Consider the following 26124-nt stretch of genomic DNA (forward strand, 5'->3'; position numbering starts at 1 on the left):
GAAACTGAAGTACTCTTCTGCAAAAGATACATATCCCAGTATTGCCAACCCCAAGAATCAAAAATTCATTGGAAATTGGCTTAAATCATGAGATCTAAACAAATTGCTTTTTTGTATACTCCTGAGTTTTTAGGCAGTCCCTTTCTCCCAAATTTGTGTTGAAATTTGTGATATGTTCACGCTTCGGGAATATCTACACTGCAGTGAGAGCCATGTCCGCAGCAGGTAGCTTTGATCAAGTCAGATTGAATAACAATAGTAGTGAAACTGGTGGCATGGGCTAGGCACTGAAGCAGATACCTGGCATCCTGGAACCTGTGCTGCTACAACTGCACGGCTCTTCTTATTCAAGCTGGCTAGCTACTTTAATGCTGGGTTGAAAATGTGCAATTAATAGGTGCAGAAGATTACTTTTGGACCTTTTAATGTCCTGGATGGTGGCATGAAAGTTACTGTATAAAAAATGTGAACCTGAGGAGCTTGTGGTTTTCTGGAGACAAAAGTAGATTGAGTGATAGTTCCAATTTTTATGCCCCATTCCCTCTGCCTGAATCCACCTCATCTGCCTTTGTTACATTTCTACTTAAAATTGTGACAATCTGATCTTTTGGTTGGGGAGAAGTTTTTCTTTTTGGAAAGACTGATCATTGGGTAAGGTGTTTGAGTGAAGAATTTGGAGGAAAATAGGCTTCGCTTTTAGAAGACTTCTAATGGTTATTTTTTAATGTACCTCAAATGAGTTATCTTAAACAACAAATCAGATTTGGTTTTTTTCCCTTACTGTAATATAGCATAGCATAGTATAGTGTTTTTTAGAATGTTGGGTAGCTAATTTTGGAGTAACGTGCTACAAATAATCAGTTCACGAATACTCAGACTTCAGTGCCAATTCAGGAGTTCATACTTTTTCAAGTTAAGGCTCTGAGTTTATAACTTTGTAACCATAGCCTACGGAGTTTGTGAACTTTTAAGCCAAAGAGTTTTGGCTCAAGAAACTTGCCAATTATGCAAGCATGTCCTCCCATAGTTCATGCATTTAGCAACTTAATTCTGGGTTAGACATTTTTTGGAAGCTTAACACATCTCCAGCTTACAAATGCCTGAACCAAATACCTCCAGTTCAAAAGACTTGGCTAACCACTATGGTAAAGACCCTAGGATTTTTCAGGGTCTTTGTTGAGGTTGAAAATGTACATGTTTAAACAAAACATTACAATGTTTAAAAGTTAAAAATAAACCAAATAAAAATATTTGAAAATTGGTAAACTTGTAGATGAAGTTCAGCAACCAACCTTTTCTTAACTCTTTTTTTTAATGTCTTATCCTCTCTACCTGTACAGAAAGCAGTCTTTCTTTAGTAATCCTGTGTCACGTAGCCTCATCTGCACTTCCATTGCAGGCTACAAAACCCAGTTTTGCCTTCCCTCACTGTATATACTGATGTGGAAACTAATGCTGTGCACTGACCATAAATCCAACCCTCCTCTAGTCCAGTTACGTGTTACAGAACCATAGATGCTGTATCTTGGCATCCAACATTCACCAATTCTGAGCCTGAGAACCTCATTCCCCCCGTACAATTTAAGTGTACAGACTAGCTACCCCAGTGTACGTACTTTATTGACCCCAGAGATACAAGCCATATAAACCTCTTAGCATCTCTGTATGTACTGGCCGCAGATGACTCTATCAGTGACAAAAACTGAGACCTTCTTACTTACCTATGGAGGAAAGCCAGAGCAAGGAAGTATCGGATGTACTGCATTATTTGTACTCACTAGTTTTTTAAGATGGACTGTATCACTGTTAGGAGTATGATAGGCATGGAGGCTGCCTTAAAGCTGTTCATTATATGAGAAAACTAAACTCTGAATTTCTTCACTCTTGGCCCTTCAGAGATTCCAACTTGTTTATGGTTTGGAAGTTTTTATAAATCTCAACTACCTTAATATTTTTAGCAGGAAATGAAAATGACATTCTAAATAATAGAATTAAACTACACTATATGTTCAGTGTGCTTAGTAAATTACTTTTAACTTCTTAAGCACAATGCTGTGGGTATTACTTTTCTTAGGGAGAGGGATGCTTTGGACTTGGCAATTTAAGACTAGGCAATTTTGGTTATTACAGCAATTTTGTACTCCTGATGTGTTTGAATCCTTATGATCAGTATCCTCCCTGTAATATTCCCTTGAGATAGTGGAAGAGGGATATTGTTTATCAAATATTTGCGGAAAACTTTTATTTTAGGACTAGCATAAATTTCAAAATAACCTTTTAAAATTAAGGGTTAAACTTCAAGCAAAAAGCAACAGTGTTTTTATGGCATCTTAAAGGATTAAGCTTTTATACTACTTACAAAAAAAAAGTGAAATGATCTCTGTCAGCAAGTTAGAATAACTTTGACTTCAGGTAGAATTTTTTAACTTTTTAACATGCTAAGTTTTATAACTGAGATTGTGATATGTATAAACAATTTCATTAACATCTTGCCTCGTTTAATATGCTGTCATGACAACATTGGCTTTCCTTTTTCGTTTGTAGAATGTGGAGCTGTTCCAAAAAAGAAGGATCCATTAACGCACACGAGTAACTCCCTTCCTCGTTCAAAGACTGTTGCAAAAACGGGATCCACAGGCCTTTCTGGTCATCATAGAACCCCTAGCTATAGTGGGATATCCACTTTCTCTGTATCTAGACAGGGAGCCAATCCTGCAACTTCAACACACAAGGTATGCTAGAGATGAAAACTCCACCAGTTGTTGGGCACTTACTACAAAACCATGCCAAGCTCTAGTTTTACTAAATGTAGCCTAACCTCACATTAGCAATATTGCAGTTTAGGATGAGAATACTAAATGCACATGTTCAGTTGCTTATGATACTTCAAAAACAAAATTTTTGGTCTGAAATTTTTTGGGCTTGGTCTCAGTTCCAAAACTAATTAAATAAAAAAAAACCCACAAAAAAATCCAAATCATACTTTATCTTTAAGCCAAGAATGTTTTTAATTGAATTAAAAGGGATTTCTTTGTACTCAAATGGTATCTTAAAACTTATTACCCACTAGAGCTAAAAGATACCTGGAAGTTTTATTCAAGAGCCCTAGACTCCTTCTTTTTTCTCCTTCCTGTTCCCCATAAACCATGCATGTACAAATATATCTTGTTTCTTAGCCCTGGTGATCATGCTTAAAGAAGGCCAATTACATAGACTGCACTTGAAGTACAGTAGTAAAAGGTCTATGCCAGTAAAACTAAATGAAACAATTAGAAAGGAAAACAAAGATTAGAGAACAGGAAGAAAAGGACAAGAGAGAGAAAACCGGATTAGAAATCTGATGGTGACTTTTGTGCTGGCATGCTGTGAGGGGAGAGGCAAGGGGAACCATTGCCAAAGCATTACGAGGGTCGGTCTTGACAGACTAGTAAAAGTTTGGGACTCTCCAAACTATTGGTTGTTTATGGTCTTCTTGAATACATGTTGGGAAGAATGTCCGTATTCTTACGGAAGGTGAATCCAAATAGAATATTTATTAATCCCTATTTTCTAAAAATTAGTATTTAACTTTAATTTTAGAAAAAATAACAGCTGCAAGTTCAGAAGCTCTACCGTAGTGGATACATTTGGCTGGCTCATGACACCTATGTCAAAATGTCTGGCACTTTTTAACATGCTAAGTTTTACAACTGAAATTGTGACACACAAACAATTTTATTACAGTATGCCTTTAAAAAAATGTTTCAGAAGTGTGAACTGATTTTGTGTCTTGTCTTAAGGCTACTTCAAAAAATAGCCGAACAAACAAGCCTTCTACTCCTACAACTGCTGCTCGAAAAAAGAAAGACTTGAAGATATTTAGAAATGTTGATAGTAATCTTGCTAATCTAATTCTGAATGAAGTTGTTGACAAGTAAGTCAAACACAAAAATTTATTTGTATTCAGAAGTCAAGTAACTCTCTTGGGATTGTATTTTGAATGAAAAACTAGTCACTTTTCTTCTTCGGGAAGGAATGAAAACCAGTTAGTAAATTCCCTGAGTTAGATAGAACTACTATCTTTTTTGAAATTTTATTTTCATGTTGACAGTGAGCTAACTAGTCTCAAGAATGAATAAGAGCTTACAGATAGCAAAATGTGCAGTAGAATGAATTAGCTTCAAATTGGTTCCTTAAAAATGGTTAAATGCATGAAAACAGTCAGCTGCAGTTAAAAAGAAAAAAAAATTATCCCATTGTTAGGCTAATTGATATTCCATTTCTTTGTTAGTGGGCCAGCTGTCAAATTTGACGATATCGCTGGGCAAGAGCTGGCTAAACAAGCACTGCAAGAAATTGTTATCCTTCCCTCCCTTAGACCTGAGGTAAGCAACTGAGTAATTTTTATCCTGTTGTCACTTACCTCCAGCATCTAAGAAATATGTTAGTGATGTCATTGTACAGACGCCAGTAATTTTATAAAACTGTATATACACATTTTGCAATACAGCAGTCATAATGAAATGCTACAATGAGGTGAAGAGTTAATGCAGTGGAATCTCTTACAGCACTTCCACAGATCTTCAGAGACTTTATGACTGTCTAGATGTGCTGTGAGGAGAGGTGAATGATAAACAGTACCCCTGTAGCCCTGTCTATGCTAGCTCTTTCACAGTTTATACCACCAGTGGTAGTGCAGTGGTATGAAATGTCCTGAAAATGCAAGAATGAAGGGTTGGTAATAATAAACACCAGCCTAGAAATAGTTGGAGTTTGAAAAAATGATGAGAAGTTAGCAAGGGAGCAGGCTATTTCAGAACTAATGCAATGTGGCAATAGCAAAGGGCTAACTGTGTACAGATGTGGTAAGTGAAGGAAAAAATGAGATCAGAGGTAAATTTAAGGTATGACATGAACTGATGAAGAGTGAGTGAAAATCTTAGATTGGTGGTACGGTAATACTGTATGTATGGGTAAACTGAAAGCTTTTTTTAACAGACTGTTTTATGTATATGAGTGACTTAGGAGGCTACATGGAGATGTAGTTATCAAGGAGTTAAACGATCAGTTCAGTATTGTATCAACTGGGGCAGATGCAGTCTGTATATTGGGAAAGATAGAAATTAGATTTGTTTAGTGTTTGAGCAGGCATGTATAGGTAAGGTTGGAGTCAAGGCTGGCATTGAGATAGACTTAAGTATACACCATTTGGTATATTTTAAGTTTTATAACTAATCTGTACACACTTTACGTGGAGTATGCTAGCAGTTCAGATTTTTAAATGACTGGTTCTAATAATCTCAGGTGCCTATCAGTGATGGTATCCAAGCTCCTATAAATATAAACTTAGATTAAAATCTGATCTAGTTTTTATGCTGGGATTTTTTGCATTTCACTCCGCTTGGATAACTAAAATAGACAGAAGTGTCACAGGACACTGTTACTGAAAAATTGCTTCCTTTCTCATTTTACCATATAATTATAAAATAAATCAATTGGACTATAAATATTGTACTTAGATTTCAGTGTATAGTGTATATAGAGCAGTGTCCGTATGAAATTTTAGTTTGCACTAACTTCTCTAGTGCTTTTTATGTAGCCTGTTGTAAAACTAGACAGATATCTAGATGAGTTGATGTACCCCTAGAAGACCTCTGGGTACCCCCAGGGGTATGCATACCCTTGGCTGAGAGCCACTGGTTTGACTTATTCTTGTAGCATCATGATACTACAATATTGGAGATATGAAAACTACCATGGAATGTTTAAATTCAAGCAAAATATTGTAAGCATTCATAAATGTAAAAGTAAACATTGTTTAAAAATGAATTTTGGACCTCAACTGCCTGACAGTATCTCTGCAAAGAAAGAGCAAAGGTGAAGGTGCATGAAGAGGAATCAGCTAGATACACAGTTGAGTGTTTTACTTGAAAAGTAGGATGACTGATATCTTGAAAGCATTTATGTGGAACAAAGTGTTCTGTTCAGGATGAATAAGAAAGTGTTAATGAAAGACTGAAAAGCACTGTACATCATTACAATTGGTGGTAGTTGCATCTGAACTGTGCAAAGAGTTATATCTTGCAGGACACAAAAGTGGTCTAGCTTCCAAGGCAGACTACACAGCCGTGACAGTCAAGCAGTGGCTAGATACACCAGTGCAGCATGGGGGCTTGGGGCATTCGAAGAGGATCAGGCCATCAACCGTATCAAATATTGCATTGAAGTTAGAGGATAAATAATATGAGGGAGTCATAGTTTGAGCTCAGGACTCCTTGATCTCCCTAAAGAGGACTTCATTGCTATGGATCAGGCAGAAGCCAGATAGAAACAAATCAAAGATGCTGCAAACAGTGAAATGGTTGAAGATACAAATGTTTTGCTCCACTGTTTTTCTCCATTGTTTTGCTGAGGGGTAAACTAGAAGTGGGGCTGTAGTTGACAATGGTTGCTGGGGAAGGGTTGGGAATGTTGGGGGCATGTTTGCCTGTTAGTGATGTTTATGAACAGAGTTGGGTCATTTTTGCGAAGTATAAAGTTGTGTAAGAGAAGTAACATTGGAAACTAAAATGAGGAGGCAAGATGAGATGAAATAAGTGGGTATGAGGTCCACTAATGAGATAAAATTTGCTCTGCAAAGATGGAATGCTGGTGATCAGTGTAGGGAGGAATAGCTGCAAGTTGTGCTCACTGGGGGGGGAATGGAAAGTTGGCTGATCTGGTACTGGAGGATGGGATGTAGTTTTTATAGCAGATGGATTAAATGGGTGAAAAATACTGGCATGAGTGGGAAGCAAAGCAAGAGGAAGGAGCTGAACAGTGATTGGGCGGAATGTGGAGAGAAGAGGCAAATAAGGGAGATGAGGCTGTAATGGTAGCTGGAGGGACATGCAGGAATAACAGAGTTAGGAAAGCTTGAATTCCATGTGTGAAAATGTTTTGTTGTAAGTGACACTGTCTAGTATACTGGCACAGGATTCAGAGTGGTCAAAGTTGAGGGGAAATAGAGGCTGCAGTGGGTAGGGGAGGTCAGTATATGAAGGTAATGGAAAAGGAGAACAGACCAAGTAAATTGTTGCTGATCTTTGAGGGAGGAATTCACACTAGTTAAGATCACACTTGATGCATTAGAATATAAATTAGGACTAGCATTTAAAAAAAAAAAAAATTGGCCCATGCATTTGGTAGATTGGTGCTACATGTTTCTGCAGATGAAATATACATAATTCAACCAAAATCACAGTTGGAAAGCAAATCAATGAATAGCTCAAATTAAAAATGCAAATGATTGGAATAATCACACTTGAAGGACAAAAGAACTGAATGTTCTTTATTGATAAACTGAAGACTGAGACCAGGCAGAGAAGAATGATGTGGACTAAAAATGGTTGGAAATTTCTTGTGAAACGGACTCCTTTTTAGAAAGGGATGGTAGATGGCAGATTAAGTAGAGGTAGAAAGCTTCTCACCCCTCTTTCCCCCCCCCCCCCCCATTTTGATTGTATTCCTATTTGTGTCGAAGTGTTAGATGATGTAGCAAACTATAGCTTTGATGCTAGCATCATATAACTATGATGTAGCTTTTGGAATGCATATTGATAGGTTGCAACGGGTTAATTAAGGTATCCATTTTAAAGAATTTCTTGAACATTGTGACAGCAAAAAACCCTCAGAAGCTACAAACAGAAATCTAGGATGGAGGGGGATCAGTCCAAATGGTACAGATTTGTGGATAGCTGGCCTGGGAGCGTCCAGCAGTGGCCTATAGTATTCAAGGGTGAATGGGGTTGTGTACCCTGGCAGAGGTGAAAAGGTGGAATGTGTTCAGTGCTTTAATTTTTGTGACTATTTTGAGGGCATGGAGGGGAGAACTTCATAGGACTTCAAATGACTTGGACTTGGGGTTCAAAACTTTTCCCAACCTGTGTATGTTGTAGCTGCAGCTTCATCCTCTGTCTTCACTAGAGTTAACTTAGGCATTACCCCAATCCCCTCCCATTCACACACACACTAGCCTCTCACTTAAGTTTGGTACTTTTAAATCCAGGCTAGCAGGCCTGGCTGAGGGTAGAAACTAGAGCTCATGTGTTGTTTTTTACTCAGGATAGTAACTCTCCGGTTTTGCTGTGAGGATGCAGAATAAATCATCTGAGTACTGGTTGTTGTCCTGTTACTTACCCCTTAGTGCCCAGAAGGACAGACAAGTCCTCCTACAAGTATGTCACTGTGAAAGAGCAGTCTAGCTTACTGCAGCACAAACAATGATGGGCTTTGCTTCCAAAAGTCTTAGCATCATACTTGGGTAAGTATAGCACCAGTGAAGACACAGTAACTCCAGATAAGGCATTGCAGTTTAGCTGCTCAAACCTGGGCCAGGCTAACCTGAGTGCCAGTTTCCTGAGTTAACTCTGCACTGAAGACATACCTTTACTAGAAGAGCTGTAGGGAGAGGAGGGCTCAAGCCATTCCCTCTCTAGCAGCAGCCATTGGGCTAAAAAGCAGAACTGGGATAGTGGAAGGTTCCATATTCACTGAGGAGTCAGCCAGGCATTTACAGTTTTTGGCACTCTCCATTTGGCACTCACCCATATGTACGTGCTTGAAGTCTTTGTTCATTGTCTTTCAAAAGATAGGCTCCAATCTGAGGCCATTTTGTTACAAAGACAGCAATTTCAAGCAAACGATTGAGTTTCTAGAGCTGTCTTTGGAGGGTAAATTAGATCTTGTGAAGAAGAGAGTGAGAGTAAGGGTCTATGAAATAGGTTAGTTAATTGGTGGTTCTTAATGCTAGCAGGCCTTGGAATGGACTTTAGGATTTTCTTTGGCGTTTTATAAGAAATTGAACAGATTATCTGCAGTCATTCTAAAAGGTGAATTTTTAATGGCAGGAGCCGACAAGAACTCTTTGGCCATGTAGCTGCAGGTTCCCTAAACTTTCAGATGTCTCCATCAAACAATTTGTTCTGGTAGCAGTGAAAAATAGGGTTAAGGCCACAGTCGCCTTAGCTGTTAACAGAATATCTCTCCTTCCACTTTGTGTTCATATTGGAGCATCCTAATATTTTCTGTGCCTGCCAGTCCTGTCTTTCTGTGAGGCTTGACTGAGGTAATAGCCCCAGTAAGGAGTTTGTTAGACACTCCCGGCCTACGCCAATACCAGAGGCCTACGCCAATGCCAGAAATTCAGAGCAGCAGTGGTGTAGTGCTAGGTTTTTAGCAGTGAAGAGTGTCTCAAAAAAGGCCACTTCCATCTGCTGCTGTTCATTACTGGTGGACACTGGTGGACACTGCTGGCCAGTCTCAGCACTTGAATGAAGTACATTAGAACCTCAGAGTTACAAATACAAGAGTTACAAACTGAATGGTGGACTAAACACCTTGTTTGGAACCAGAAATACACAATCAGGCAGCAGCAGAGACAACAACAAAAAGCAAATACAGTACAGTACTGTCTTATAATTACTAAAAAAATTAAGGGGAGGTTTTAAAAAAAAAAAATTTGACAAGGTAAGGAAACTCTGCATTTGTTTCATTTAAATTAAGATGGTTGAAAGCAGTATTTTTCTTCCACATAGTAAAGTTTCAAAGCTGTATTAAGTCAATGTTCAGTTGTAAACTTTTGAAAGAACCACCATAACACTTTGTTCGGAGTTACGAACATTTCAGAGTTATAAACAGCTTCCATTCCCAAGGTGTTTGTAACTTTGAGATTCTACTGTACTGGAAACTAACCAATGGCTGCCTCCCTAACGAAGGAGAGCTATCACTGTGGCATGCGCTGGGATGTTACTCCAGCCCCAGCAGACTCCATTCTGCAATCTGGGTTGGGCATGAAGGAACAACCCTTATTGCGAAAATAAAATAATGATTGGACCCTATACTACTACTGCTGTGATGTGAGGCTCTCTCTAGTTTCTTTATTTCTGTAAATCTTTTCTCTGTTTGGTTTTTTTACATTTTGGAGTAGCAGAGCCTCACTTTCCCTTCCTTTAGTGGAGGATCTTGGCTACATTTTTTGGGGGGAGAACTTAAATAGTGGCTTCCCATGAGCTACAGTTTTGCTTTCCGCTCAAATGAAATGGGGAGGATGCACTGATTCGTATGTCTCCTTCAAAGTGCGAAATGCAGACCTCGTATTTCAAATATAGAACAGAATGATTTTTATTAAAACATTGGTGGTCATTATTTGTGTTTAAAGAAATAGTCCGTGTGTTTTTACTAGTTCTATATTTTGTTGACTTTAGAAGGGAAATGATTCATTTTGGTGACTTTCATGTTGGCAAGGTTTCAGATTCTTGCAAATATCTTTCAATTCTATGTCTAACGGACACTGAGGATGTTTCTGGCATGTTTCTGGCAGCATTTGTTCTTTGTCTGATTGTTATCTAAGGTTTTGTCTGCCCTTTCCCACAATGGGTAGTATCTCTCTTGTTTTGATTTATAATCTGTTTTAGATGACAAGATTATTCAGATCATATTTGATTTTTTTCCTGTCTTCTTATTTAAAAAATACATGCTGAAAATGGGAGTGAACTGGGTTTGATTTGCAAGTACAGGAACTGTAGACCCATCTACTGAACTAATTTTTAATAGGGGTGGCAGGTGAGAAAAGAGCTGTAATGGTTGTTAGCATTTTGTACCAATAGTGAGTTGTTCAGCACAGCTTGTTCAGGAGAGGAAGCTCAGTGTGCTTAAGGTTTTGTGTGTTTTCTGAATTAAATGGTTGTCTTCAAAGTAATGTTAAGAAATAATACCACTGACCCCCCCCCAACTTTCTTTTTTGTTATATTAAATAGTTTAAGTCCTTCTCTACCTCTCCTTTGCTTCTCCATGTTGCTGTTGCCCTGTCTACACTGAGAATCACCATCCCCACCCCACACACACACACTATTTGTAACATAGGTACAACTTTACCAGTGCTAGCAACAGAGGAAATGGTAAGCATTTTTGGCTGGCTGCTAGCATTTTTTTTATTTTGAGGAGACGGTTTAAATATGCTGGTAAAATACCTGCAGTTCATCTACACTAGCACTCCCACCAGAGGAAGAGCTGCTGATAGATCTATAGTGGGGGAATTTCCTGAAATTCAGTGTAAATGTAGCCTGAGGTAGTTTTTCATGTTTGTGACCAATGACTATTTCTGTTAGGATCTTTCTTAACCTTTTTTTCTTTGCTCTGTTTTCCAGTTTTTTCTAGTCTCCTATTCTTGGGTTGCCTGACCTCTTGCTTATCCCTCTGTTTCTTGAACTCTTTCCCATTTTGTCCTCCCCTCCACTTCCTTATTCTGTTGGGGCTTGTCTATAGCATAGCAAAGGGCTTCAGAGGGGTGTCATATGCAGAGCATTCTAACATGTTGTGCTCCAACTGCCCCATGTAGACCATGCTGGTGTGTTCTGAACAGTAACTAGTTTTCATTGATGTAAATGTAAACACAAACTAGGTACCTAGCAGGGTCTTCACAGGGCACTTAGAGCCAGAGGCGAAAGTAAGCCAGTACACCATACTGGACCGGCTTCCCCAGGTGGCAATTTAAAGGGCCTGGGGCTCCCTGCAGCAGCTGGAGCCCTGGGCCCTTTAAATTGCTGCTGGAGCCCCCAGGTGGCGGAGGTGGCCGGGATCCCTGGGGCTCCAGCGGCAATTTTAAAGGGCCTAGGGCTCTGCTGTGGTAGCAGTGGCTGGGAGCCCCTGGCCCTTTAAATCACCACCGGAGCCCCAACACCACTACTCAGGGCTTCGGCAGCAGGGGTCGGACAGCGATTTAAAGGGCCTGGGGCTCTGGCCGCCGCTACTGCCGCGGGCCCCTTAAATCTTGGCCGGCTCCGGCAGCGGGGCTCTGGCGGCAATTTAAAGGGCCCGGAGCGGTAGCAGTGGCCAGATCCCCACAGTTGTGGCAGCACCTGGGTCCCCCGGGGCACCATCGGCAATTTAAAGGTCCTGGGGCTCCGCTGCGGCAGCAGCTGGGAGCCCCAGGCCCTTTAAATGGACCCTGAGCCCTGGGGCTCCCAGCTGCCTCTGCAGCTGGTAGCTCTGGCAGTGATTTAAAGGGCCCGGGGCCCCCAGCCTCCACTACCGCAGCTGGAGCCTGGGGCCCTTTAAATCTCAATTTAAAGGGCCTGGGGCTCTAAAGGTCCCGCCTCTTCCAGTTGAGGCCACACCCCTTCTGGTTGAGGCCCCTTCCCCTTCACAGAACTCTGGAGTACCGGTAAGTCCTTTAAGTTACTTTCACCACTGTTTAGAGCACAGCATGGTAACGCACTTTACAAATTATGCCCCTGTGGCGTGCTTTTCTGGCACTGTCTAGACAAGATTTTAGTCTTATCCTTTGCTTCTCCAATACCAGTCCCTTCTTTGTTTTCATCCATGACTTCATATACAAATTTCCTCTTTCTGTCCACTCACTTGCTTCACTCTAACCCATCTACACACAACCAAGACCTTGAAACTTTCTTTTTAAATGCTCATTTGAGAAACCAGCATCTCACCCTCCCTCTGGAGGTGTTAATATCCCAGTCAGTAGGCCCAACTTTACATCCCTGCCTCCCACTCTTGAACCATGTTGGGGAGGATGGCAGTACCTCATAGGCTATAGGCTACAGCTCCCCCAGCACCACAGAATCTCTAACTATGCCTGGCTTAAACTCAACCAGAGAATACTGGTTAACCGTGTTTAAAACTACTAATTTCTGCAAGCTTGAATATAGCACAAGAAATTCAAAGTATGTACTTTTCTCCTTAACCAGAGGCAAAGTAACTTAGTCAGTGTAAATTAGGGAAGTTGTTCTTAGTTTTAAGGGTCAATACAAATTTATAGGAATTTCAATAATCATTGAATCTCTAAATTGGTACTTTGTTTCACTGGAAGGATTTTAAATAGGACCCTAGCAAATTCAGGGTCATAGGATTTTAAAAAACTTAAATTTCACAGTTTCAGATACTTAAATCTGAAATTTCATGGTGTTGTAACCATGGGGGTCCCAACCCAAAAGGAGGTTGGGGTGGGTGAGGTTGCAGAGCTATTTTAGGGGGTCACGGTATTGCCACCCTTACTTCTAGACTGCTTACTGGTAGCAGCACTGCCTTCAGAGCTGGTTTCCCAGCCGGCAGCCATGGAGCTTCCTGCAGTCAGGGGAGGTTCCCAGGGGTGGGTGTGACCCGGCCCCAGGAGCAGCCTGTTCAGGGGAAGAGAAAGTCCTGTCCCTCCCCAACCTGCCCAAGACTAGCAGCTGGAGTCTGGTGCACGGTAGGAGCCCCTGGCCAAGGTGCCCCCAGCCTTGGCCTGCCCCCACCAGCTCCAGGCCCACCACTCAGGAGTTAAAGGGGCCTTGGCTCTGTGTGTGTGGGTGTGTTGGGGGGGTGACCATGGTATTGTGCCCTGCCCCCCCACCACCAGACCACAGCACTCTGGGTGGTTGCCCAGGTCGCCCACTCATAAGTCTGGCTCTGTCCCTCCCCCCCCCCCCCCAATGACCCCACACACACACGCCCATACCATGCCACCCTCATTTCTGCGCTGCTTCTGACAGAGGAGCTGCTTTCAGAGCTGGGTGCCTGGCCAGTAACAGCTGTTCTCTGGCCACCCAGCTCTTAAGGCATTGCAGAAATAAGGGTGGCAATACCACAATCCCACTACCATAGCCAGATTCAGAGGTGAAAGTAAGCTTGTACGGTCCGGCTTCCCCAGGTTGGTGATTTAAAAGGCACAGGGCTCCCTGCTGCGGCCGGAGCCTTGGGCCCTTTAAAGCGCTGCCTGAGCCCTGCAGCCACTACCCCGGGACTCTGGTAGTGGGGCTCGGGCGGTGCCCTAAAGGGCCCAGAGCACCGCTGCAGTAGCAGTGGCTGGAGCCACGGGTCCTTTAAATTGCCCCTGAGCCCTGGGGCTCCCAGCTGCCTGTGCAGCTGGGAGCTCCAGGGGTGATTTAGAGGCACCAGGCGCCCAGCTGCAGCCAGAGCCCTGGGGCCTTTAAATCTTTAAAGGCCCTGCCTATTCTGGTTGAGGCTCTGCCCCAGCTCAGGACTCCGGCGTACCGGTAAATCCTTTTAAATTACTTTCACCCTGGACCAGATTTCAAGGGGGAGACCAGATTTCATGGTCCGTGTCTCATTTTTCAGGGCCATGATTTTGGTAGGGCCATAACTTTAAGGCTGCAACAGAACATAGTGCTTTCAGATTATTTTGGTGTTCAGACTTTCTAGATAACCTTACTGTGGGAGAGTCTTAAGAACTGGAACATGTTGTATGCAATATAGGTCCTGGTTGCATAATTGTACACTTTTGCCAATTCCTCCCTTTCATTTCTTTAAATTTCATATTTGCACTAAAACATTATTTTTGCTTCAGTTAGTTTTTAGCAATGCTGTGAATGTCTTTTCTGCTGTCACTATTTCTACATTTTTGTTTTTATATTTCCAAAGCACAATTGTACTTTGGCTTAACTTTTTCAATACCTTTTTGTAATTTTTGTGGTATTCACCATGAAGTCTCTACCTTTTAAGATAGGCTGTCTTTATGGTATCTTCAGGATTGTAGTGAGCCCTGAAATATTGTACTGAGTACAGTATGTTTCATCATGGAAAATGGAGCTCTAGTTTTAAGGAACTAAAAAGCTATATTCTAGAAAACTACTGATTTTTTTTTTTATAGAATCTCATGCTTAGTTGCAATATTTATAACCCTGCCAAAGCGTTTACTCTAATGCAGTATCTCTCTCAGTTATTTACAGGACTTAGAGCTCCTCCACGTGGATTATTGCTGTTTGGCCCACCAGGAAATGGGAAGACTATGCTGGTGAGAAAATTACTGTGTCTTATTTGGTGGAACTCTAGATATAAACTGTTCTCAGGAATTTTTGCTTTTCTTGTCTATGAAATTGAGAAATCCTCCACAGGGATCTCCTAAATTGTGCTGTTGTGATCCAGTGCTATTTAGTAACAGTTCTATATTTTTATTTAGTAGATGGCTTCTGTTTACAAGTAACTAATTTCTTTCTAAGCAATTCCTTTCACTGAAGAAAGTGAGAATTTGTGTACTGAATGACTTACCTCATTCAATGTAGGGGCTGAATGCAGTGAATGAGATTAGGAAATGTATTTGGTGGCTATTATTGTCTGACATAAACTGTATACTCTCTGCATATGCAATGTGGCTGAGCTAACAAATGTGGAACCTTTACTTCTGAATTTTCTGTTGTTTCACTGTAATTTAACACTGTTACACAAGTGAAAGGTTGATTTAAATGGCGACTACTTAGAAGCAATGCTGTCCTACTGGATTATACCTATTAAAACTTTCTACCATGAGATATCGCACATAATTATTTAATTTTATATAATCTGTTAAAAAAAAAACTCTACTCTGTTATAAACATAGAACATAATTTTAGTATAAAAATAAAATACATTTTAAAATAAAGATTAAAATATATAACTTTCATCTTAAGATCCTAAATTCACTTTTTAAAATGAATGCAGTAGGTAATATTTTTGTATGCATAAGAATGAGGCAGTCTGCTAAGCATAATATTCAATTGGCCACTGAACTAAATTTTAAAACTATATATAAAAATGAATTCTCAACCACTAACTCAATATTTGACTGATGCATTCCATGGAGTAAAACATACAGAGACTGGCTCTGTACTGATCAGGTGTAATACTCCAGTTTCCTGGTCATAAGTCTTCCTTTTATTCCAGTATGATTAGAATACAACTGATAGAAAGGGAGGAAAGTCCCCTCCCCCCCCACTCCTTCCCTTACTGTGAACTTCCACTGAGAAGTGGCTTTTCTCCCCTTCCCAGTTTTCCTCTGAAGATTGCCTCTCTTGCTACATAGGTGAGAGAAAAATAATAATATTAAACTAAATTAGTGAAACTAATCATCCAACTAATATTGCAAATGAGTTAAAAATTAAATATATTAAATATTGGCATCTAACTTGATTTAGCCTTTACACTTTTAACAAGTACAGTCATGACAATTGCACTCTTTTTTTAGTATATTTTCTAAGTACAGTGGATGTGAATTGCAATGGTGGATTAGACCACTTGTACAACTAGCACCTATCTAAAAGTGGTCCGTGTAGATGCTTCAGAGAAACGCAAACTCCATAGATGACAACTTTGCCTGACTGAAGTTTCTTCCTATTCTGTCGAGTAGAGTGACTTGTAGTTCATTCAGGACACAAGGGTTGATGCATGCTTGTAGTGCATCAGCTTGTGCATCTAGGCATTTCAGAAACTGTCAGAACAAAATTCTTTTAAGTCGGACTCAGTGGTGTATACCTTAGTGCAGTGGTCACCAACCGGTAGATTGCGATCAACTGGTCAATTGTGGAGCTTCTGATAGTCGATCTCAGTCTAGGGTTGCCAACCCTTCTACAGCCGAACCATGAGATTGGCCACTAACGGTGTGGCTGTGGAGCGGAGCTAAGGCAGGCTCCCTGCCTGCCCTGGCTCCACGCTGCTCCTGGTGGGGAGGGGCAAGGGGTCTCTGCGTGTTGCCCTTGCCTGCAGGCACTGTCCCCGCAGCTCCCTTTAGCTGCGGTTCTCCATTCCTGGCCAATGGGAGCTGTGGGGGCAGTGCCTGTAGATGAGGGCAGTGTGCAGAGACCCCTTACCCCGCTCCCTTTCTTCCCTCCCTCCCCCCCCCCCCCCACACACACCTAGGAGCTGCTGTTGGACATGCCGACCGCTTCTGGGAGCAGTGTGGGACCAGGGCAGGCAGGGAGCCTGCCTTAGCCCTGCTGCCTGGAAGCCGCCTGAATTAAATGACACCCAGCTGGAGCCCGAACTCCTGCCCCAGCCCTGAACCCCAACCAGCACTCCATCCCTGATCCTCCCACATCCCAACCCCCTCCCAGAGCCTGCACCCCACACACCCTCCTGCACCTCAACCCCATGCCCCAGCCTCCTCACAGAGCCCACACCCTGCATCAAAATTTGCTGCCCAAGCCTTGAGCCCCTCCCGGAGCCAGCCCCCCACATCCCTTCCTGCACCCCAACCTCTTGCCCCAGTCCTGAGCCCTCTCCTACACCCAAACTACCTCATAGAGCCCAAACCCCCTCCTGCACACGAATCCCCTGCCCCATGATCAGCCTGGAGCCCCTCCCACACTCCTAACCCCTCTGCCCCAGCCCAGAGCTTCTGGGGTGATGGTGAGCAGTGCAGGGCCTCGGGTATGGGATGGGGCGGGGTAAGGGTGTTTGGGTTTGTGTGATTACTACATTTTCTTTGAGATAGATCTTGGGTTGCACTTAAATTGGAAAAGTGATCTTGTGCTTAAAAGGTTGGAGACCACTGCCTTAAAGTATATGCACTAGTTTGGTTTTAGTTACTGAATCATCTGGTTAAAGTTTTATGTTATAACTTCTTGAAGAAACTGGGCAAAGACCATCCTAATTCTCTAGGAGTAGTACCAGTTTGAGCAACTGATATCTGAATGACCTAAACTCTCAAGTTTCCCTCTAGTAGTAGTTATGCCTACTTAACTGACTTAGCAGAGATTCACAAATTGTTCATGAGGCATACTGATTTTTATATCTTATACAAGATCCAGATTTAGCTAAAGTTCTGTTACATCATATTCTATTTTTCTTCATACACTATACTTATTGTCTTGTTAAGTTTATTCTAAATCCTAAACTTGCCTACCGTTAATAAGAGATTCACTGTTTTTCAGGCCAAAGCAGTTGCTGCAGAATCAAATGCAACCTTCTTTAACATAAGTGCTGCAAGCCTAACTTCAAAATATGTAAGTAATAGTTGCTAATGGTTTTGGTTTCTTAATGCTAATACATTAGGCTCTTGACTATCTGACAGACTTGTAGGGCTAAAACATTGATATTTTTGATGACTATGAGGGGGATATCCTGTGCCATGGGAGGGTGCTGCCTCCATCCACTAGCCTCGTTAAGCCAAAATCCTCCACACGTCCGCACACTAGATGATGCATTATACTGAAAAGTGTATTTGATACTAACAAACACAAAATAGCAGTTTCAGAAATTGACTCTTCATTATTGAGCAAACTCCTGCACTCCTGTGGAAATATTTTTATTTAAGTATAAAAGCTGTGATTTTCAAGAGAGCCCAACTTGCTTTGAATTTCATTGTGATTTAGGCACTTAACTCCCTTATGCTCCTTTAATATTTCCAGCCAGAATCATTAGTGAAGTTTTCATATTTTTTTGTGTGGAAAAAGGTAGGGTGTTTCACCACTTAGTGCTGAACTAGTGGTTTGCTTATCCATGGTATGGGAATGGTTCATGCAAAGCTTGTGTTTGTGAACAGTTGCTTATTGACTTTTTTGTAATATTTGTTTTGAAAAATACTTGACCTGTTTAGGTAGGTGAGGGAGAGAAACTGGTGCGTGCTCTTTTTGCAGTAGCCAGAGAACTTCAGCCGTCTATAATTTTTATAGGTAAGACCTTTAATGTTTGATTAGTAAGATCTGTATATATATTTTTTGCAAAATAAAATCTTTTTAAACTAAAGTGCTCTCTATATTTGAGGCTCACTTGTCCCAGTAATAATGCAAGACATAACAAGATAGGGGATCTCTCTGCATCAGTGATTACTTGCTCCTTAATTGGTATTTCATTTGGGGAGCATGTTTCACTTGAGCGTGTTCCCCATTCTGCCCTAGTTGCAGTAATCTAGGAAAAGCTTAACTAACTAACAAAAGAATTGTCCTATGATAACCTTGCATGCAAAGATTCTATTTTAGTGCATTTTTATATATTACCTGCAGTACAGAGCTATGACAATATTTTGCATTTATTTTCTCATCCTATTTGAAAACTTGGGGTTTATTACCCACAGATGACAGAATGCATACAAAATTCCTGTCCTGTCAGATGATGTCAAATCAGTGATACTTTACTGATGCCACTGGGCCTTGCACTTTTAACACCTGTACAAATATTTTTTTAACTTTGCCAAAGTTTGTCTGCCTCCTGAAGAATAAAGATAAGACCTCTTATTGGAGCCCCACACTAGCAAAATAATAGTTGAATTAAAACCTTGATGTTTAGCTATCTCACTGGCTGAAACTTTAAAACTAAGACTTTTTTCTTTTTAGATGAAGTTGATAGCCTTTTATGCGAAAGAAGAGAAGGTGAACATGATGCTAGTAGGCGTCTAAAAACAGAATTTTTAATAGAATTTGATGGCGTAAGTATCAGTATTACAGTATTGTTGTTACTTAATACAATGATGGGGGGCCAATGAAAGCTGCTAATGTTATGCTAATGGGGTTAAGCTCCACCAGTTAAATATCCTCTCCTTTATTTCCTTGAACAGCAATAAAAATACTTCTACCTTTTTCCCAGTAAAGAACTGGAGCACCATGGAGAGTTCAGTCTTTGAGCAGGGAGGATGGTGATAGACACCTGGGGAGGAGCTGTGGGTGGACTCTAGTATTGCATGGCTGGGGAAGAGAAGATGGGTAAGTGGTGGGAGTAACGGCAGAGAAGCTATGAGGGAAGGAATTCATTTCTTGGGCAGGAGGAAGAACCCAGCACTACTGTTGTGGGTTGATGAGAGTTTAAGCCGTTGGAGGAGACATTCAGGTTCAACGTTCAGCCTACACCCCACTTATATAGCGTGCATCTCTAGAAATAGTCATGGTGAAAAAGGATTATATAACTATTGCCTTTTTGCTGTTCAGGGGTGTGTCTTTCCCTCCTAATGGAGTCTGAGCTTTTGGAAATGTGGGACTTGGAGGAAAAAGGAGGCTTCTGGCTAATCATTAATTTAGATTTTTGATATATGCAACTATGAAACTGTTATAAGGAGGCTTGTTTTCTGGGTATTATACATTATAGTAAATATTAATTTGGATTATGGAAAACTGCAAACAAACCAAGATTATAGCTTCTACTGAAAAATGCAGCACACATAAGGAATGTTGGTTTCATTCCTTACACTGAGACAAATTGTCATTGAGATGGAAAACCAATAAAAATTAGAATGCCATTGATATAAATAATGGCAAACCCTGCAGTGGAATGTGAGTTAAATTGTAATCCTCTGTCTCAACAACATAGCAGAAACAGCGTGGTTCAGAGACAGTGAAAATTATTAAAGGCATGGAAAAACTTCCATATAAATATGGCTGGAAAAGTTTTGGACACTTTTTAGTTTAGAGGTATGTAAGGTGATTAATGGTACGGAGAAGATAGAGTTCTCCCATTTATCCTTTTATAATACAAAAATAAGAAATATTAAACAAAATTAAAAGGTAGCAAATTTGAAACTTATAAAAGGAAGTACTCTTTCACATAATGTTCTTGTGGAATTCATTGCCATCAGATATTATTGAGGCCAAGAGCTTCACAGGATTCTAAAAGGGAACCAGACAGCCATATGGATAATTGAAACATCCCTAGTTAGGTAGATTTAAAAAAAAAAATATGGAAGGGATATGAACCTTCATGCTTCGTCATAAATCAACCTCATAACTGAGGGACTTAGGAGAAACTTTCTCTGTGGGTAGGCTATTGCATAATTATCTACTTTGAAATATTTGGCACTGGCCACTGTCAGTCAGGATACTAGATTAGATTGATCATTGGTCTGATCTATTATAGAAGTTCCTGAGTTTTAGACCTACATTTCAATTTTCCTCTCCTCTATACGTTTCAGTGTAGTTTCGCTGCTCTGAGTGGCAGTAAAATTTGACTTTGTTTAAAACAGTAAAGATAGTAAAGTAAGCCTGTTTACTTTTTAACTTACAGCACTCACAATATCAAAATTCTCCAAGACTATATGTTCTAATTGCCAGTCCTAGTTATGGCACTTATTTTGGACACCAGATGCTGCTATGGAAAACTGAGATGGAGTTTAAATATATCAGTTGTTTGTTTTTGTTTTGTTTTGTTTTTTTTTAAACTGCAAACTAGGCAGAAAATTCTGTGGATAACATAAAGCCAACACACACACAAACATAAGCATTTAGTATCAACATCCAATCAGTGTACTTCAGTCTTTTTACAGTTTACTGCATTGTTTCTAAGTTTTCAATTTACGTTACTCTTGCTTTACAACATTATAGGTACAGTCTTCTGGAGAGGACAGAATACTTGTAATGGGGGCAACTAATAGGCCACAGGAGCTGGATGATGCTGTTCTCAGGTACCTAAATTATGCCCCTTTTAATATATATTCAAGGACACAGTTGCACTTAAATTAGTTTCTGTTATGAAATACAAGTTTCACAGTTAAGTATCTTGCACTTTTCAAATTGTATTGGACTGAAATTTGCTAGAGTTGTTGGTGGTAAATATTAACAAAATACTGAATGCTTATTTTAAAGAAGTGCCTCAGCATTCCCTTTTGAGTGAGTTGTGCCTTTAGTGCCATCAGCTTGGAATGGTCTTAAACCGGTACGCTTTCAGATCCTTTCATGTCACTCATCTGTTCCATTCTTTGGGCCTAAGGATAAACTGAGCAGAAAGTCTCTTCTATAGACCCTTCTTCATAGAAGCAGCACTGAATTTCTCTTTTGGACATTTGGAGGCATGGTATCCTCAATAGCTGTAGGACCTTGGAGGCCTCGTTTCAGATTCTTAAGAATCCTTTATAACAGTGGTTCTCAAACTTTTCTTTTCACGGACCACTTGAAAATTGTTGAGGGTCTTGGCGGACCACTTAATGATCTTTCCAAATGTTGTTTGTACCATTAGCTAACTATTGTAAAGCACTTTGGATAAAAGCACTATATTAAAAAAAAACAAACCCCAAAACCTTAATAATAAACATTTTTTTGTTCTACAAATAAAAGCACACAACTCATATTTTAATATCAGTAGTCTTATCTTTCTAATGCAATGGATGTGCCCTCTCTCCCCCACTGTGGCAGCCCCTGAACTGGGACTGGGAAGGAGGTGGGGGGGTCTCTCCCCTGCCGTAGAGCTGAGGCTGGGAAGGAGGGCCGTCTCTCCCCAGCAGCCACAGCCCTGGAGATGGGGAAAGTAATCTCTTTCTCTGGCCGCCACAGCCCTGCACATCCCAAATTCCCCCGCACCCCCACTTCTCACCCCATTGCCCCCTTCCACCTACCCCGTATTCCCCCCCCCAAGTCCACCACCTCACCTTACATGTGCATCTTCTCTAGGGTCCAGGCACCTAATTAGTGGAGCATGCCTGCGCGGCTCCACTAATTAGGTGGGTGGCCCTTCATGCTCTTGTGTGCTGCCGCCTAGGCACGCACCTTAGAGGGAACTATCCGTGGACCACCTGATTGGAGCTCGCAGACCACTGGTGGTCTGTGGACCACAGTTTGAGAACCTCTGCTTTGTAGCATGGCATCTCCCACTTACACCTCTCTCATGCTATGCTGAGAAATGCGGATTTGACTTCACTGGCTCCCTACAAATTACTCTGAAAATGAATTACATTCCTCAACATTTTCAAAGACTCCAAAGATTCTGCAATAGTGGACAATATGAGAATACGTTAAAAAGGATGTTCTATTCATTCTGTCACTGATGGTTGTAGGGATAGATGTTACCAGCTTGGGCTGGAGAGTCTGATCTGAAGTATTGCAAAGTCATTGGAATCCTTGTAGGGAGACGTTATCCATGAACATATTAAAAGCTACAAGCAAATCATTCCTTCTTCCCGTAAGAGTTTCATCAGGGCTAAGGTAGCACCAATGGCATGTTTGTACCTTTAAAATCTGCAGGGCTACTACCTGGAGTTTTATTCAGACCTTTATCACCCCACACTCAATTTGGCCCTCCGCCCACCTTCCTAAGCGGCTGTACTACTTGTTAGTCTCCTGCGAGTGGGAATATGCATATACCATACTGAAGGAGAGATTTTTTTCACTGGTGGTAAAATACAGTCGGCAAAATTCAATCTGGATAGTGCAAACCGCACCTTCCTGCACCAGAATAAGCTTCTAGATAAATAGAGTATTAAATAGTGTGGTGGGGTTCAGGCTATGTAAAGTTTCCATTATTTAGAAAATGGACATAACGCAAAAGTTACAAATCTCAAGTACAACTGTCTGCATATTACAACATCATGGAAGGTGTCTCAAAAACTCCCCTTATTCTCCAGGTGCCATCCTTATGGGAATAGCTTCCACAAGACCCAACTAGGCCTTGCTTTATTGCACCTACCCTTGTGAGGAGATAAATTATTTTAGTGCCAGGATTGTGTGTTTTTTTTTAACTTGATATAGTTATAATATTTATATACCTTTCTCTGATGCCAGACGTTCTTTTTGCTTCTTATCTAGCTACATCCTGGACTGCCTCAGTCAAGGGCAAGGATTTCAAATTTGCTATTCCCTATCTAAGTTTTCTTTAGTTAATTACCATAGATAGCAAAAAAAATTAGTGTTGGTGGCATGGGCATAAAATATGTATTTTTATTAAATGTCAGCTTTTACCAGCTAGTTCTTCTGAAGTATTAAAATGTTACTTTTTTTTCTTTTTTTTGCAGACGATTCACCAAACGCGTGTATGTATCTTTACCAAATGAAGAGGTAAGTGTATGGCTTGTGTGCATTTCTTTCTGAGAGTTCTTAAAATCCTGTTTTATAGGAAAAACAAGAAAATATATTATAGAACCTTTTTAATTTGCCCTAATGATTGGTAGATTTATTGCAAATTACTGAATTTTGTGACTTAGTGGTGTCCACTAATTCACTTTGGCTAGTATGGTAAGTTTATACCACTCCGGCGAATATTTGTTATTACATTTTGATGTACTTAGTAGAATCAAATCTGCTAGTAACTGCTCTCTCCTTCTGGGTAGCTTGCTGTTGTATAGGCAGTGTGCTGATTAAACAGACAAGGACATGTTTTGATATGCCTAGAATACTGCAACAGCCGGTATGTTTGGTTTGACATGAAATTATTTCATGCAAAAGTTTAAAAAATTGTGTGGCCTAATTTTAGCAGTTCTTCAACACTAAAACAAAAAAAAACCTATTAGCACGGTTTGCTATTTTAGCAGCAGCAGCAGAAGTGTGTCTGATCAAGATTGTAGTTTAGTTGTCGTGATTGTACAGTGCCTGGCTGGAACCAATGGGACCCTCAATTTCATGAATACTAAATCCATATGACCCCTTAAAAGAAAGTATTGACATGTACATCATAGTCAAAAGTACTACAAATATCATACATATAGGCTTCTGAATTCACAGAAACATGCCATATATTTTTGTTTTGTATCTTCTAATAGATAAGTTTTTGTATGTGAACTTACAACTGATAAATGCTTCTTTTCAGACAAGATTGATTTTACTAAAAAATCTTTTAAGCAAGCAAGGAAGTCCATTGACCCAAAAAGAGCTTGCACAGCTAGCTAGGTAAGTACTTGGATAGTTCTGCTAACAATATTGCTGGTCCACAACATTCATATAAACTGCTCTGTTACATTTAGAACTAATGCTAGTTATCAGGGACATTGAAATTGTAACCTTGCCTGTACTTAAAATCCTAGAAATGTAGGACTAGAAGGGACATCAAGAGATCATAATCTAGTCCAGCCCTCTGCGCTGAGGCAAGACCAAGTATAGCTAGACCTAGACCATCCCTGACATGTTTGTCTAACCTGTTCTTAAAAACCTCCAATGATGAGGATTTCACAACTTCCCTTGGAAGCCTGTTCCCATGCTTATCTATCCTTCTATTTAGAAAGTTTTTCCTCATATCTAACGTAAATCTCCCTTGCCACATATTAAGCAGGTTATTTCTTGTTCTACCTTTGGTGAATGTGGAGAACAGTTGATCACCATCCTCTTTATAATAGCTCTAACATTTTTGCTGACTGTTCTGTTCTTCCCCTCAGTCTTTTCTCAAGACTGTATATGCCAGTTTTTTAACCTTGCCTCATAGGTCGGGTTTTCTAAAGTTTGATCATTTTTGTTGCACTTCTCTGGACACACTCTCCATTTGATCCACTTCTTTCTTAAAATGTGGCATCACTGGACACAGTATTCCAGATGAGGCCTCACCAGTGCTGAGTAGAGCAGGACGATCACCTCCCATGTATTCGATGCTCCTGTTAATACACCTCAGAATGATATGAGCCTTTTCCACCACTTCATCACATCGTTGTCTTGTATTCAGTTTGTTCCATTATAACCCGCAGATCCTTTTCAGCAGTACTATCACTTAGCCAGTCTTTCCCCATTTTGTAGTTGTGCATTTAATTTTTCTTCCTAAATGAAGTACTTTCCACTTGTCTCTATTGAATTTCATCTTGTTGATTTCAGACCAGCGCTCCAATTTATCAGTCCCCTTGAAGTCTAATCTGTCCCCCAAACTGCATACAACCCCTCCCATCTTGCTGTCATCTGCAAATTTTATAAGCGTATTTTTCACTCATCATCATCATTGAAAATATTAAATAGTAAGGACCCAGAACAGACCCCAAGTGAGACCCCACCAATATTTACCAATAAAAATTTAATCCTTCCAAGCCTACTTTGTCCCCATATCCTCTTTGTTCCCCTTTTTGAAGATAAGTACTACATTTGCCCTTCTCCACCCATTCTCCTGGAGTTCAGAGATAATAGCTGTTAGTTCCAAGACTGGTTCAGCTAGTTCTTTAAGTAGGATGAATTTCATCAGGTCTTGCTGATTTCAATACATCTAACTTATCTAAATATTCTGTAACCTTCCTTATTTTGGCCTGTGTTCCTTCCCCTTTGTTAACATTAACTGATATTAAACAACTGGTCACAATTTACCTTTTTAGTGAAGACTGATGCAAAATAGGTGTTTAACACTTCCGCTTTCTTGAACCTTGTCCATTATTAGCTCTTCTTCCCTGATAAATAGAGGACCTACACCTTTCTTCATCTTTCTTTTGTTCCCAATATATTCATAGAACCTTTTATGTCCCTTTCTAAGTGTAACGTATTGAGAATGAATTGCACACATTTTGGAAGTTATGAAAAACACTATTTCCCACCCCACCGCCACCCGGTCAGGCTGTTTAAGAGTACTGTTCAAACTGTTTTCTCGCCACCTAGATCTGCTGTTGAAACATGCTGATCAGCACTGTGCCTGGGGCAGGGAGACAGGAAACAAAGGCAAGCTCCTTCCCACCCAACCTCTAGGCGAGCCCCATCTTTCCCAGCTGACTAAAGAGAGCACCTGCTCTACATTTTTTGTGCATTTCAGGTT

The 26124-nt window shown here is 40.6% G+C and overlaps 1 protein-coding gene across 5 annotated transcripts in view; it reads left to right on the plus strand.

The window, feature by feature from the left end:
* Positions 1–26124, plus strand: part of SPAST (spastin) — a 61821-nt gene that overhangs the window by 19405 nt on the left and 16292 nt on the right. For 4 of the 5 annotated variants that reach the window (XM_073338323.2, XM_073338319.2, XM_073338321.2 and 1 more), the window contains 10 exons: positions 2545–2732; positions 3780–3913; positions 4271–4364; positions 14690–14764; positions 17655–17726; positions 18320–18395; positions 19056–19147; positions 21030–21109; positions 23429–23471; positions 24220–24299. In XM_073338323.2, coding sequence (XP_073194424.2) covers positions 2545–2732; positions 3780–3913; positions 4271–4364; positions 14690–14764; positions 17655–17726; positions 18320–18395; positions 19056–19147; positions 21030–21109; positions 23429–23471; positions 24220–24299 — 934 coding nt within the window. The remainder of the gene's footprint in view (positions 1–2544; positions 2733–3779; positions 3914–4270; positions 4365–14689; positions 14765–17654; positions 17727–18319; positions 18396–19055; positions 19148–21029; positions 21110–23428; positions 23472–24219; positions 24300–26124) is intronic. The other variant, XM_073338324.2, reaches the window with a different exon arrangement.

Source organism: Lepidochelys kempii, chromosome 3 (assembly GCF_965140285.1).
Source record: "Lepidochelys kempii isolate rLepKem1 chromosome 3, rLepKem1.hap1, whole genome shotgun sequence".
In the NCBI taxonomy this organism is placed as follows: Eukaryota; Metazoa; Chordata; order Testudines; family Cheloniidae; genus Lepidochelys; species Lepidochelys kempii.